Source organism: Lonchura striata, chromosome 2, assembly GCF_046129695.1.
Source record: "Lonchura striata isolate bLonStr1 chromosome 2, bLonStr1.mat, whole genome shotgun sequence".
NCBI lineage: Eukaryota > Metazoa > Chordata > Aves > Passeriformes > Estrildidae > Lonchura > Lonchura striata.
Window position 1 is genome coordinate 91,722,891 of NC_134604.1, and position 14,798 is coordinate 91,737,688.

Below are 14,798 nucleotides of genomic sequence, written 5' to 3' on the forward strand. Positions count from 1 at the left end.
ATAAAGTAGCATTATCTTCTAAAATCTGAATCCTGAAGAATACTTGGATCCTCTTCACCATTCCTACTTGTGTACCCAAGAGAAAGAACATTTTCCCGGTTGAATACTATCAGTGCACCAGCAGAGCACAGACAAGCAGAAGGGAGAACAGGGAGGTCAGTGTTAAAAAATGTAATTTAAAAGCAGAATTCCAAAGGGTAGCATAAAGATGAGGCTTAAGGATACCAGATACCACAGAAGGCCCAATGTGAAAACTTACCTATAACACCAACACACACGAAAGGAAGAGTCTCTGCGGGCCCTGGAGACTGATCTGGGTTAGCATCCCCTAAGACCCATTTAATTCCTTCAAGATCTCAACCAACCCTTTAGGTATTAAGGAAATAGTCACTTCTGCATCTGTAGTTCTTAGCATGGTTGGACCTGTCATTGCTAGCATCCTCTCCTACAGAAGTAAAAACCATGATGTAACTCTGTCTGGAAGGCCCTATTTTGTAAAACCAAAGAAATGCATAACCATAAACAACCTAACAACTAATGTTTGAAATCATGTCATCAAATACAGAAATCAGAGGTTATTTAAGTATCCAAAAGTTTTTCACAGCACGAAGTTACATGTATAAACTGTTATTCTACTTCATCTTTCTAAGTATCCGCTATCACTATCACATGTACGTGCAAATGGGATATGCTGTAATTGTCAGGGGTGCAGTGGGTTGAAAACAAAGAGCTCCCAGAAACAGAGTAGTTTTAGATGGTTTAATTTTTATTCCCTCGCAGAATGAGGCAGCATGCTGTTTAAGAAACTAAACTATTTACTCTACAATAGAAAAAAATATTTTGTTGTCTACATTTTTCAAAATGTAAAGGCAGCAAGAAGGGATATGATGGGACTTGGAAAACAGAATACAAATAACTGCATTTACAAATAGTTCTTTCACTCTCTTTTTGTCCCTTTTCTATTTCCCTGACATTTGTAAGGGAGTATTTAAAACTAAAGACTGATTTCCCATGTAAAGGACAGCATCTACCTCCTCTCCCCACCTCCTCTATCCCTCAATATGCTCAGCTTGTACACACAGAGCTCATGGACCCTTCTGATGCAATACTGACTTAGAGGACCCAAAACAAATAATAGTAAAAGAAAGTCCATGAAAACTTCAAGTCTTTTCTAGAGAGAGCTCTTTAAAAAGATATACCTCATTAATGACATTCAATATTATCTGTGGGGGAAACACAGTAAGGTCTCAGATTCAAAGGTTGTTTAATACTCATGAATAAGACCCCAAATACAAGGAATCTAGTAACTAAATTAATGCATAATTTCATGTGAACAACTGCCTCCTTTTAGAAAGAATAAGGAGTTTATGAAACATTTTAAAGCTGATTTTAGAGAGCAGTCCCACCATGGAGTCACTGCCAGATGACTATAATATTTGACAAGCTACAGACAATGTTTTGTCAACATGTGTTGTGGTTTTTTTATACTGTCTACTCAGCACTGTATGTTATTTTACCAATAAATACGGGAAACCCCTTTAGAAACAGAAAGGCACAAATTACTTCTACTTCATGTACTTGTGATCCAGGTACACATTGAAGCTATGCTAAACATACTTGCTGAAAAACAGCCCAACTCTTTAACAATATTTGCTCAACAGAGTTTCTCTTTCTTAAAGTACAACAATACAGGTTTTAAACTAATTCTTTCTGGTATAATAACACGACCACACTGTTCCATAGATTTTTTTTCTTTTTTGGCTCAAACAGTTGAAGCTAATCATAAGCATCACTAAAATCTTCTAACACAATATATGAAATCATACTCCTTTCAGTCAGAGCAAAAATACTCATCTATGAGAACATATACATGTACCCCATATTGAATTACTTAGACAAATAAAACCAATGCCCTGCCAAAATTCTATCATATGGCACATGTACTAGCAATTTCTTTCAGCAGCTCTCTGATATCCAACTCCAAAAAGCAGTAAAGATTAAGCAATATGCAAACAATAGCACCGAGCTTTAAAAGGCAAGATTTTAAAAGTATTCAGAAAACAAGATGCAGTAAGGAAATATTTACGCACATATGCAGAGGCCATGTTTAGACTTGTAAATACCAACCTTTTTTGTAGTTTTGTCCAAAATCCAAAACATGTCGCACATCTCCTTTAATCAGGTATTTTATACAAGAACAGCATAAATGACACGGCATTTGCAAAACCCATGTATCAAAAGGTCCCAGTGTGCATGTTAAACTCTCCTCAAATGCAGTACAATTGACAGGCTTAGTGCAGTGCATTTAGATTTTGCAGTGAACTTGTTACCAAGGAAACCAGCAGCTGCAGGTGTTTTCCCATACACCAGGGAATGAAGATTCAGCAGTGAGCTTATCTACTCAGTACTTTAGTCACACATTTTTTTAGTCTCAATAACAAACTATTTCTCAAACTCTGCCAGAAAACCAGACAGCATTAAAAAAGAATTTAAAAAACCTTCCCCTACACATGACCTTACTGAACAGTAAACAGCACCTTTATATGTTTTCTTCTTTCTTCTCCTCCAGTCCTCGCTCCAAAAGTGCCCTACCTCCCTTGCTTTGTCTCCTTCAATAAAAGTGTGCAAAACTCACTTCGTGCAATGGGTTTTCATCCCAAGAAGTGCTCTAACAACTTGGCAAGGCTCCAGCTTCCAAGAAACAATGCTGACTTGGGAGAGGCTACAGCAATGCCTATTCCAATCATACAGCATAGTTTTGCAAAATTGTACCATGCTACAGAGATATCATCGTGATTGGTATGATTCATGCTTCTTAGGATGAGGATAAAAACACAAGCACAAATACTTAGTAAAACCATAATGGAAATGCAAGGTACAAAATCCACTTTCAATGCAGCTCTTCCACAGGACATTAAATCAGTAACTCACACAACGTTTACTTCTCATTTATGATACAGATTGGAAGGCCAGTATATATAAATTAAAATACAGACACTGTATTTGTTTTTTAAGTAGCCACTTTTCTCTGAGTAAGATACTGGAATATTTATAAATCTTCTGTGGTCCTAAGGCATTTTTCTACTTGTCCTCTTTCAGTGTTACTGAATCAACAGCAACATCTACTGGGCACAGAAAGGCAAGATTCAGTTTCTTGAAAGAGATTAAAGGGCCAGGTACAGGAGTATATAATACTTACAGTACCTATTTCTGGATACTTTGGCAGTCACTGTAAAACCAGAAAGGAACAAAACTTTTAAATATGCATTTGCTTTCTCTTCACCTCTTCAGAAGGGAAACAAACCCAACAGAAAGATGGACAGAAGGACAGAACTGACTCCTGGTTGCCTTTGGAGATACCATATTACATCATGACATATATATGACAAATAACAAGTTACACTTAGGAATAGTAGATACATTGGGCTAACAGAACTGGTTGACAAGAATTCTACCAGTGAAAGTATATAAATATTATTCAAGTTCATGCAATGGAGAGTTTTATCATGAACCTTTTTGCTCTTTAAATCTATTTTCCCTCTTTACTTAACAATTACAATTTGCAAAACAAATAAATAAATCAAGGAAACCCCAACCTGATACCAACCAAAAAGCAATGACTAAAAACCAACCAGATCAGACCAAGCAGAAGTTCTCCAAAATGTCACAAAAACAAGATGAACACATGTGAACCTAATAAATGTTCACAACAAGGATTCCAGAGAACTTTGCCCTAATAACACCCAGTATTTTCCTTTCACAATAGAACCTACTGGGGTCTAAACTCCCTAACTAGAAGAAAATAACTGGAGCCTTGTGAGAGGCGCACAGGACAATCTGTATTTCTGACATGCTCATCAAAGCAATCCAAAGAAAACGAGAATGGGACAAGCTCAGCTTCATCCTTGTTGGTGCCTTTCTGCAGGGACTGGTGTTTCACCCTGATCAGGCACACACTGATCAGGGTTCACAGTCACAGCCCTTGCCTGGATTTTGACATCTACACAATTCCCTATTTTAAAATTCAATCAGATGAGAAGCAAGCACTCACCATGCACCACAAAACAAGTGATTATGTATTAGAAGTGTAAGTGCTACTGGAAACTGAGAAAAACTCAAGACTTTCCTGTTACAAGTTGGGGCTGCAGTCAGCAGCAAACCAAGTTTCCCCATGCTACCACCCCCTCTGGTCTAGTAATGCTTCAATTCTTCAATACAGCATTTTCACCCAGGAAGAGCTCAGCAGCCAGACTGAGCCCCCACGCAGAGTTCCAGGCTGAGGAAGAAACTGGAGAGGACTCTTTTTTTGGGCCAGTGCTCCACTCACTTTACTCTGGCATACATCAGGAACCCCAATGCCATTGTATCCCTTCTGCATGAAACTGATTGCCCTGCCATTTGAGAAGCCAAACAAGGTGTGTGCAGGGCACAGGAAGAAGCTCAAGAACACCACCCCCACCAAACTGCAGACAGCCTTCTCAAGAATGACAGCAGCTCTGTATCACAGCACACATCACAGTTGTGAGAGCCACGATACACTGAGCATCAGCACACAACTTCAGATGGCTTTAACCCAAACAGAGTAACACCATACCATATCAAAGGGCAACAAGGGTCTGCCCTTCTTGCTACTTACCTTTTATACCCCCATGTTCATGCACTGCACCTGTGTGCCCTCTGCTCCCTTTGGTGTTGCTCAGTGCCCCTGGGCTCTCCATGGCTCATTGCTGTCACTGCTGCTCACTCCCTGCTCACAGCTGTGCCCACTGGGGATGAGGCTCAGCTGCAGCCCCACTCCCAATTACCACAAACTGTGTGCCTACAGCTCTGGGCAAAGGTAAGAAGAGAACCCGCCATGAGGTAGCTCAGTCCTCATCAGAAAAACTACTCAAGGAATTACGCCCTCTCAGACTTTAAACACCAAAATGCTGCCAAAGTGCCCCAAACATTGGCACTGTTCTCCCACATGCTGCTGGGGAGCCTCTTCCTTTGCAGTGCAGTGAACAGAAGTCCAGCAGTGCTGCTGGAGCCCCACCAGTCAGTAAAACAGGAAAATCCAACTGCTCCATTTGGGACTGGTCCTGGCTGCACACACAGCTGTCATTTTGATACCTTCTATAATCTCATTGGTAGCCTTCCTATGTAAACGTATTTTCAACAGTAAAAAGGGCAGGCACAGGCCCTTTTCCGTGCAATGAGGGATGTCCAGATACAAAATACACCATATGAGAGCATGGCTCTGCATGGAAACCACACAGAGGCACGGTACACCACACAAACAGCAAATTTCAATGCACAGTATGGTTACAGAACATACAGTCTGTGTCCTACAATGAGGTATTTCTCAAAAGAAGTAATAATAGGGAAGAAAAAAGTACAAGAGAAAACATGTGTAATGTGGCATTTTTTTCATATTTTTCCCCCACTCCTCTGACTGCAAGCCCTGTCTGTGGAAAAAAGCAACTGCTAGTATTTAATCTAGGAAAAAATCTGTCCACAACACAAAGAATGCTCGTGAAGAGGATTTCAGGCCGCATTAAGAGAGCTGACTGCTTCTAGGCCCACCAGCCTTGTTTCAATTGGTTTTTTTGGCAATTCCTGGCAGCATTACAGAGATCCCAAATATGCTCTTTGCACATACCTGGCCTCATGCATGTATCCACACACCTTACTGGAAACAGAAGCTGCTGGCAAGACTGCCTGATTTTCAAGGACTTGCTCCTTACCGCAAAGAAATCTCAGCAGAAGCACTACTAATGTATTCTCCCCAAAAGCTTCACCTTTGGACAGGTTTCCTTGGCAGCAGTTAACCCCAGCTGGCTTATTTTCCACTGAATCAATCATTTCCAGTGTAGCTGTTTTCTCCCCATGATGATTTTCAGATGGAAGTGGCACATCTTGCAGGGATACCACAAGGCCTTCCCCTCCTTCCTCCACACACTTAAGTACATTTCCCCAGGTAAGTCTTTGCAAAACAGGTTGCACAAATTTGACAGCAGGAAATTTTCACTAACAGACTTCAGATACAACGCCAAATTTACTTCCCTCTTCTTCATTATAAAGAGTTGTTTAGCAATGTCAGTGGAAAACATATTAGTCTGATCAATAATTGGTTAAGATGACATTTGAAGACTACAATAATCTAATTATGTGCAACAAATAATTTTAAAGAATCACAATTTTTCTAATGCCCCCTATGATCAAGAAATAGGCTTAAACAGATATAAGCTGAGCTGAAAAAATAAAACTTTTCACTGAACAACTTAAATTGCTTCCAGCTATAGCAGAAAGCAAACATACAGTTGAAAAGGAACTTCAATATTTTATTTCATGATTCTCAACTCTTGTTACCAAAGTTCCTTCCTCCTATGTAATAAGGGTTTGACTTCCTAAACACTGAAAGAGAGTGCATTGATTAGCCCCAGAAAATCTGTGCATTTGCATGAAACAGCCCTGAGTAATTCCTCAGTGCCAGAGGCAACAACTGAACCAACATTTAATCTGGCTATTGGCTAGAACTGAGGCAAAGCAATTTATTTCCATGACAAATGGTCCAGCACAAACAGTCCAGCTGGAAGCCAGTGAGTCTATGTAACCCCACATTTTCCCTACAGGTACATAGATGACACTGATATGATATTAAGGCAGCATGTGAGACTTTGTCAGATGGTTCCTACTGCACCTATCCAAGACCTAACATTTACATTCATGACTTTTCCATCTTCCCAACCTGAAGAGCAAGTGCCAAATGCAGCAAGCAGCCTGCCCTTACAGACTAAGCCCATTTCTATAGAGTTTGGGTTTTTTCTGTTTACTTATTATAATAAAGCAGATTTACAAAGATATCAACTGCCTACAGATGCAGGAAAATGGGATTTACTGAATGCCTAAGCAGGTTAGACATGTAACCCCTCTTGAATTTCAATTATGCTGCTGCTTAGACACTTTTCCAATTTCTTTGGAGCCATCTGAGGCACCAAAAGCACAAAGGTACTCATGTCAGGGACTAAACAGAATTGACAAAGCTTTCCTGCTTCAGCAAGCATCTATTGCTTCATCCTGCATTAAGAATACCTGAAAAGCAAAGCATAATTTAAATAAAAAGAGAAAGATTCACTACATTCAGGTGCATCACAAAAGCTAGGAACTTTCTTAATAAACTAAATGTTACTGCTTTCCCTTCTGATTAAATGGCTGTAGATTTTAAATAGATTATAAACCAAAGAACACCTATAACTTGTGCTTGTGACATGTCTCAAATATTTCTCAACAGATTTCAAAGAACTTTAAAGAAAAAATTAAAAATGCTTTCATGCCTTTGATAAAAGCTAAGAACAATTTCAGGCAGGACCATTTCCTGAAAATGTTTTTGGGTTTTTTTTGTTTTCTTTTTTTTCAGCAAGCAGCAGCTGAACTAAAATTCCATCATGTGTGGCACTTAATTACAAAGACAGAGCGACAGACAGATAGATGCACACATATATACACATACACAGAAATTTACTCCTGACATTGCCAAACTAGCTCTGCATAGCTCATTTTTAGCTGGCAATGCCTTTTTACACTAATGAAGCTTTTCTGCTCTAACTTCTTGAACTGAACAAGAAGTTATTTTTATATATTCCATATCTGCTGTAATTCCCAGGAAATAAGGAATTAGAATAAGATGTTTAATATTAATTTCATTTAAGAGGGTGGTTAACTTGGATAGCTTAGAAGTCTTAAGATGAAAATCCTGACAAGACTCCTACTGATTTTAATCAGACTGGATTTCACTGCTCTATTACTCAAAGCAGCAACACAACCCAGAAGAGGTTTACCACGCAAAGGCTTTCTTTTCCATGTTGTTAAACAGATTATTCCAATTAGTTTTAAACGTGTCTCGTTTTGAAGAGTAAAGCTCATAAAAATTTGCCAAATTCCCTCAGTTGAAACTCAGTTTTAATAAAAAGCAGCCCCTTTAACTAACACATAAAAACACTGGCTCACAAACACATGCTGAGACCGGTACCAGTCTTACAGCAGCCAGTAAAGGAATAGGCTTGTAAAGACATTTTTAGGCAAATAGCCTCCAACAATGGGAAATGCTAACCCTGCACACATAGTATTTTCTGTATCTTACTTGGACATGTACTTTACATCAATCAAAACACTATTATCAAACAAAGGTCTACATGGATTTTCTTATAAGCTCCACAGCAAAACACAACCAGTCTTTAAAGGGCAATCCACTGACACCAAGGAGATGAAGAAAAGTGCACAGCAAAACAAATACCCTTTTCGGCCAAAAAATTATGTTGAACCCAGATCTATGTTCATAAAAAAAGAAAACAAATCCCAGGTTCCCCCTCCTTGAGCATTGTGACAGATGCCACCAGGGACAACAATAGCTCCTGGCTACGTGCTGGACCGTGTATTACTAAGTGGCTTGTGTATTATGGCTTAGAGACTCCTGCCCTAGTTGGCTTGTATTTAAAGGTAGAAAAGGTCATGGGCTATTTAGCACCTGCACAACTGAGAAGATGACTGAGGCTGAGAAGTCTGTAATGCCATCTGCATTCCACAGAAGACCGATGTTAATGAACCCACACCCATGGTGTCACACCCATGAAACAAAGTGGTCTTCTTGTAGATGCTTCTGGAATTCTAACAAAGATGAAATATTCAATTGCCTCACGTATTTTAGTGTTGATATTTTAGTTGTGATTTTTTTGTGTATGCAAACAACCTCATAGAAAATTTTCAGTATGATATTCATAGCCTCATTTTTTACATGTACATTCTAGCTGCATCAATTTAGTTTATAAGTTATCCCCTGAAAATAAAACGTTTTCATGAATTTGTTAGTGGAAGCATACTGCAACGTACACAACTTTGCCAGTTAAAATTAAACTTCTATTAAGATATCAAATCTGATAAAGCTTATTGGAGAATGTAAAACAGTTCCAAGAATCAAGTAACTTTCTAAATATATTGCATAAATGAAAGACTCCTCCCCCTAAAAATGCAATGACACTCTTCTAGCTACCAATACAAACAGCTTCGAAGAGACAGATTTCAGTATCTTAATTTTTAATTGAAGATTTTTAAAGGTTGCCTTTGTACACTATCAGGAAATAGAAAGCACTCGATCCAAACAGTATTAACTACTGTTTTTCCGAAAAGTCACTTAATTTGAAACAGTATAGTTATTGTAACAATAAATACCTACAATGTTTCCCTTGTACATTGGTTTTGAAATCTTGTATTTACACAGTTCTGGCTAGTGGAAGCAAAGGGTTAATACATGTATCTGAAGTTATAGTATAGGTTTTGAGTATAACTGAAGTTACCAGACGTACAAGTGTTTAAGAGAAACGTTGTTTATCCCCTCTTCTCATGCAGGTGATGAGACATCAGTGGTCTTGATAATGTAACCTGAGCATCCTGCTCCAGTCATCTTGCAGATGTATATAATTCAGTAAAAACTGTCACCTTCAGTAATGCCACTGAGAAGTACCTAGAAGGATGTTTATGTATGAAAAACAATGCAAAATTTAACATTATGGGATGATATCATGCACATTTCTTTCAAAGAGCATGACTGTAACAGATGAGCATTTCAAGTGCCTGTGAGTACAACAGCTGATATTGTGCTTTGCAGCACTGTTGCCTGTGTTAGAATTGGCACATCACAGTCACTTTGCTGTCTTTTCTGCTGCTTTGTCATTTCAGATGCAAAAATGTCAACAATCGGGTAAATTGATATAATTACACACATTTTACAATTTGAAATATTTTAAAAATATTTTCCTACTCCTTAAGTATGTCATCTTAGGTAAGTTTGGATTAAGGAGACTTCAGACTTCAGTCAGTTGTCACCTACATTCTTGGATTCTTCAAACCTGGGCAGAGTCATGATAGTCCCTTACTTTTGTAAAAGCTTTGACTGTAGCACCCTCATGGCTATTTCCTACTACTTCAGCAATTACAGCTCCCAAGATATAACATTGCCAAATCTTGAGACCACAAAATGTTTCCCCTGCTGCATCAGGGCAGGAAGCTAAAAACCCCTGCATGAAAAGATTATGTTCCAAACAGACCTGAAGCGAACAGGGGAAAAATTTCAAAAAAATAAAGAAAAGGTGTCAAGCATTTGAAGAGAGAGAGAAAAAAAAAAAAAAAAACAACCAATGATTGTATGTAAATAGGCCTCCAAGCATATCACTCCTCAAGTCCAATGCCAAAGAGGTAGAATAACATAACAGCCACTGAGAAAATATAGGAATACTAATTTTAATTTTTAAAATTATTATTAGTAAAGGCTCATTATTGTCTCCCATGCCTCCATTCATTTCCAGGATCTTACAATTTTTCAGGCTCTGCTGAAGACAGGAGAGGGAAGGCTGAATTATACACACCACTTGAATTGAGGCAAGTGTACACACAAGTTGGTCTGATGCTATGATGTTTCCATCTCACTTGTGCTCTGCCCCAAGCTGAATTTTGCATGCTGGTTCATCTATTGCTTTCCAGCTCAACTCTAAAACTTTCAAGATGCAGTATCTTCTCTCTGTGTGTGCACTTATAGACACAATGAAGACCTGATATTAATTATAACTTCTAGGAAGACACAGCAGTAAAAATATTGCTGTTAATATAGCATCAACAGCACAGCAGATGAGTTCCTGGGGAGGGGGAGGGAGTTAAAACTTCATAAACAGCAACATATGGTTTAAATAAAAGCAGAAAGATGCTCTCCATCATACAGTATTATTAGTCTGCATGGGAGACTAACACCCCTCACATTTGCTTTCAGAAGTCAAAAATAACAAGAGAAGACTCCAGCATTATCTGCCATGGCACCATCTCTCTTTCCCATGAGAAGACTATATGGATTAGTTTCACAGAACAAGGCACTATGGCTCCCTTTGCCAACAGAAAAATACTTGCCTGCTTTCTCAAAATAAATATTTGAATAAGTATTACAACTAGAGTAAAACATCGTCACATTTTAAATGTTCACCATGTTATGATACTGTAGCTCTTTTCAGAGCAGACTCTTTTTTAGCAGTCCCTTGATAAAGTCAGAAAACCTTAACATAAAAATTGCATGAATTAAGAGCAATGATTTGTTAAAAATCAAACCCCAATAAAATATCCAGAAACAATGATTCAGTCAATCCTCAATATTAGCAACAACAATATTAAGTATGGCACAGAGAACCTTTTATACTTAATTTACCTGTAAAGTTTATGAACTTTAGTATAAAATTATCTACCACTAAGTTTCTCATGCAGTCTGCCTAGTTCTGGGAAAGCTCCTTTCCCAGTCTACACACTACTGTCTTCAAGTCAAAAGAAAACAAACATACTTTTCTTTGAAAACTGCATACCTTTCTTTTCAAACTTTCTTTGAAAATCCCACTTTTCCCAAGGATAAAGATGTGCTTTGCAGTTTCAACTAATGGCTTGCAATTCATGCCAGACACAGATATAATCCCTAGTGAAAAATCTGCTACTTCTCAGGCCAGGAAACTTAGTTCAGAACTTCTTCCATGAAACCTCATGTCCCCTTTACATACACTGCAGTGATAGAAGGGCAGCAGCCACAGCTAAAAGATTAAATTAGCATAGTCAAGTATATGCAGGCTAATATAGGCAGTCTCATGCCTATGAAGTACATCTCTACACTCAGCTCCTGGTCTGCCTGCATTGCTTTCATTTCAATCCCTGCAGTTTACTAAGCTTCCTTTGTTGATAAAGCAGTCAACCACTGATTCACTGATCCTTCAGCAGAGAACAAACCTGCAACTTTGAACCCAACACAACTCTCCCCTGAATTTCTGGGGAGAGGAAGTAGCAATTTCCAATTTGTTGAAACCCTCCAGATGACACAATACAGAACCATCTTTCCTGCAACTTCCTACTCCAGCCCTGCTTTCCTGGGACTTTCGTTTCTTCTTCTACCACAGAAGCACAGTGCACTTAGCCTGGCTTAAGTCACTGAGATGGAATCAAGTACACCCAGCTCACTACCAGCAGTGGTTTGTTTCACTAGAGACTTCATTAAGAACAAGCTAGAGACTGCACAAACTCTTTAAGTAGTCTGTTTAACAACTTCCCCAGTTAGGTCCAAATCTTCTCTGCAGGGATCAAGTCCACATTTTCTTGCTCCTATTCTAATAGTTATGGACAACAAGAAAATTGAAACAAGCAGATATTCACCCTCTTCCATAACTAGCACAGATCTCCACTAGAAAGTCAGAATGTGTGATTTCCCTTCACTTTTCTCTTGTAGTCTAGATACACACATCTTATTTCCACAGAAATCATATCTGATCAACCCTGACATCATCCTCTGGAATTACTGCAGGGTTTTTTTGCAGCTTTCCTTGTTGCCTTCAAAAGAAACCTCTTTCTGGTCGAGACGTCACTGGTACAAAAGCAAAATGATTACTCTAATCACTGCTTCCTGTGAAGTCAGAGCAGACCATGAATCATTCTGCAGTAGCAACATCATTAGTTCCTTCCAGCTAGGACAAAGGAGTCATATTCTGTTTTATAATTGTGTATTAAATGCAAAACAGTATTTTAGTGAATTCTGCCTTTCCAGTTTTGGAACATCATTCCAGCTTAGAGAAGTTTGCATAAATATATTTAGGTATTTAATTTCCTAACTAAATTTAATTACCTGGGAGGCTTTATAAATACATTTTTCAAAATTAAATGAAGATGTGTTAATAAAGACCAAATGCCATCAGATGCAACTGCTAATCAAATCATAAAATTACTGTCCATCTGCACTAGTACCACAGAAAAGCTTCTATTCATACATGAACTATGTGGCAACCTCCTGCATGAGTAAATATAAGATCAGATGGTACAGTAAAAAAAAATGTATTCTTAGTCCCAGCAACCATAAACTAGCATTCAATACAGTTTTCTGCTTAAAGACCACAGCAACAAAAGTAGTGTGATATGGTGCAGAGGTATTTTTTACTTGCTTCTCAGCAGTTTCTCAAAATTATGATTTTAAAACTATAGGAAGGTAGGTCAGGTTTCTCTGGGATGGCTATTTTTTGCTAAAGAATTAATTAGTGGAATGATTTTAATTCCTTATAAGGAGCATCAATCCTCCTAAGTACAGGTTTTCACTGGCTACTATTAAACATTTTTTTTTCATGGTGACATCAGCCCCTTCCAGTGAATACTTAGCTATTCCTTTTCTTAGGCTCCCTGTCCTACTCTCATTGTTGGAGATGAGATACAAATTCTAAAATTCTTGAAGCCATCCATCCTCTTCTTAACAGTATGGCAGCCAGCCAGCCAGTTTCAAAATATGCCACATTTTTCTCACCTGCCATGATTTCTGTCACCTCTTGCTTATCTTGCACAAGCTGCATGGTATCTGACACCACAACCTGATGGTTGGTATCTTCTTCTTTCTCTTCATTAGGTTGGTTGGCTGTTGCAAAACAGTTGCAGCTTCCAGTTCCTTTGCACAGGAGCAGGGTCCGATACCAGTAGTCAGACATGAAAACTCTGTGAGTTGATTTCTGAAATACAACAAACAACAGAAAATCATTTTCTGCGAAACACAAGGAAAAAACCTAGCTACTTGAAAGAAGATGCTCAAATGTCAAGGATAACAATTGCATACAAATGATCATATCTTTGATTTGAAGAAAAAATATACAGTTTCAACAGTCATCCATGGTATAGTGCCCAAAGTAAAAAGTTTCAGTTCCCTGTAGTTTCTCAAAATGCTTATATCAAAGGTCAGGAAGGTAATGCAAAATAAAAAAGAAAAAAGCAGTATACAAACATCAAATTACATTTGATCTGCATAAAGGCAAAAAAAATCATTACCACTCTGTATTTTTCACAGAACAAGTCAGTATTTATCTTAGAAGCACCTTGTAAAGCCATGTTTAACTAGGTGAAGCAACACACCAGAACATGGGTTGTCAAAAAAGTGAAAGAAAAAAAATTATTAAAAAGGACAAGATACTATGATTGCCATTATATGGGAGGCCAAAATTACAGTTCAAAGTTTTCACAGACAAATTAGCTGAACAAATGAAACCTCAACACTTGAAATCTGGCAGGAAGATGAGATGCTTTAGCTTCTGACACAGCACCCAGGTACTTCACTGCTCCCCTCTTCCTGATCAGAAGGAAGGAGCAACAGTTCCCTTAGCCTAGAGGAGCTAGAAATTACCAGGCTTATTATATGTGCTTCCAGGTAAGAGAGCAAGCACATCTTTAAACACCTGCAAGCTTCTCAGTTTATGCCAGAGAACTACAGGGAGGTTTGTTTTTTAATATAAACAAAAAGCACCCTCTTCTTGAAATAACAACTACAACAGCATTAACTGTGAAAGATTTTGTCCACATGAGGAAACATCTTGATCTTTCCAAATAATTAATTGCTGTTAAGGATAGCTGGGAACTCTGCAGAGTTGAATCATGGAACAGTTTGGGCTGTAAGGGACTTATAAAGGCACAAAGCCCAATCCTCCTGCAATGGGCAAGTTAATCAGGTTGCTCAGAACCCTGTCCAACCTGACCTTGAATGTTTCCAGAGATGGAACATCTGTCAATTCTCTGGGCAACCTGTTCCTCACCGCCCCACTGTAAAAAAACCAAACAAACCCCAAAGCAACCAAACAAAAAGCCTCTCCTTTCCCACATCTAATATAAAACAAATCCTTCTTCTGTTTAAAAATATTGCCCCTCTTTCTATCTCCAAATGCCCTTGTAGAAAGTCCCTCTCCAGATTTCACAGGCTCCCTTAGGTAGTGGATGGTGCTGTA

General features: G+C 38.5%; 1 protein-coding gene across 6 annotated transcripts in view; it reads right to left on the bottom strand.

Annotated features, from left to right (window-relative positions):
• Positions 1-14,798, bottom strand: part of MCF2L (MCF.2 cell line derived transforming sequence like) — a 152,654-nt gene that overhangs the window by 128,854 nt on the left and 9,002 nt on the right. For 5 of the 6 annotated variants that reach the window (XR_013339520.1, XM_021545612.3, XM_077781576.1 and 2 more), the window contains exon 2: positions 13,340-13,538. Coding sequence is in view for 5 of the 6 variants with exons in the window: in XM_021545612.3 (XP_021401287.2) it covers positions 13,340-13,517 (178 nt within the window). In the remaining variant the exon portion in view is untranslated. Of the gene's footprint in view, positions 1-2,127; positions 2,337-13,339; positions 13,539-14,798 lie in introns of those variants that run through there. The other variant, XM_077781570.1, reaches the window with a different exon arrangement.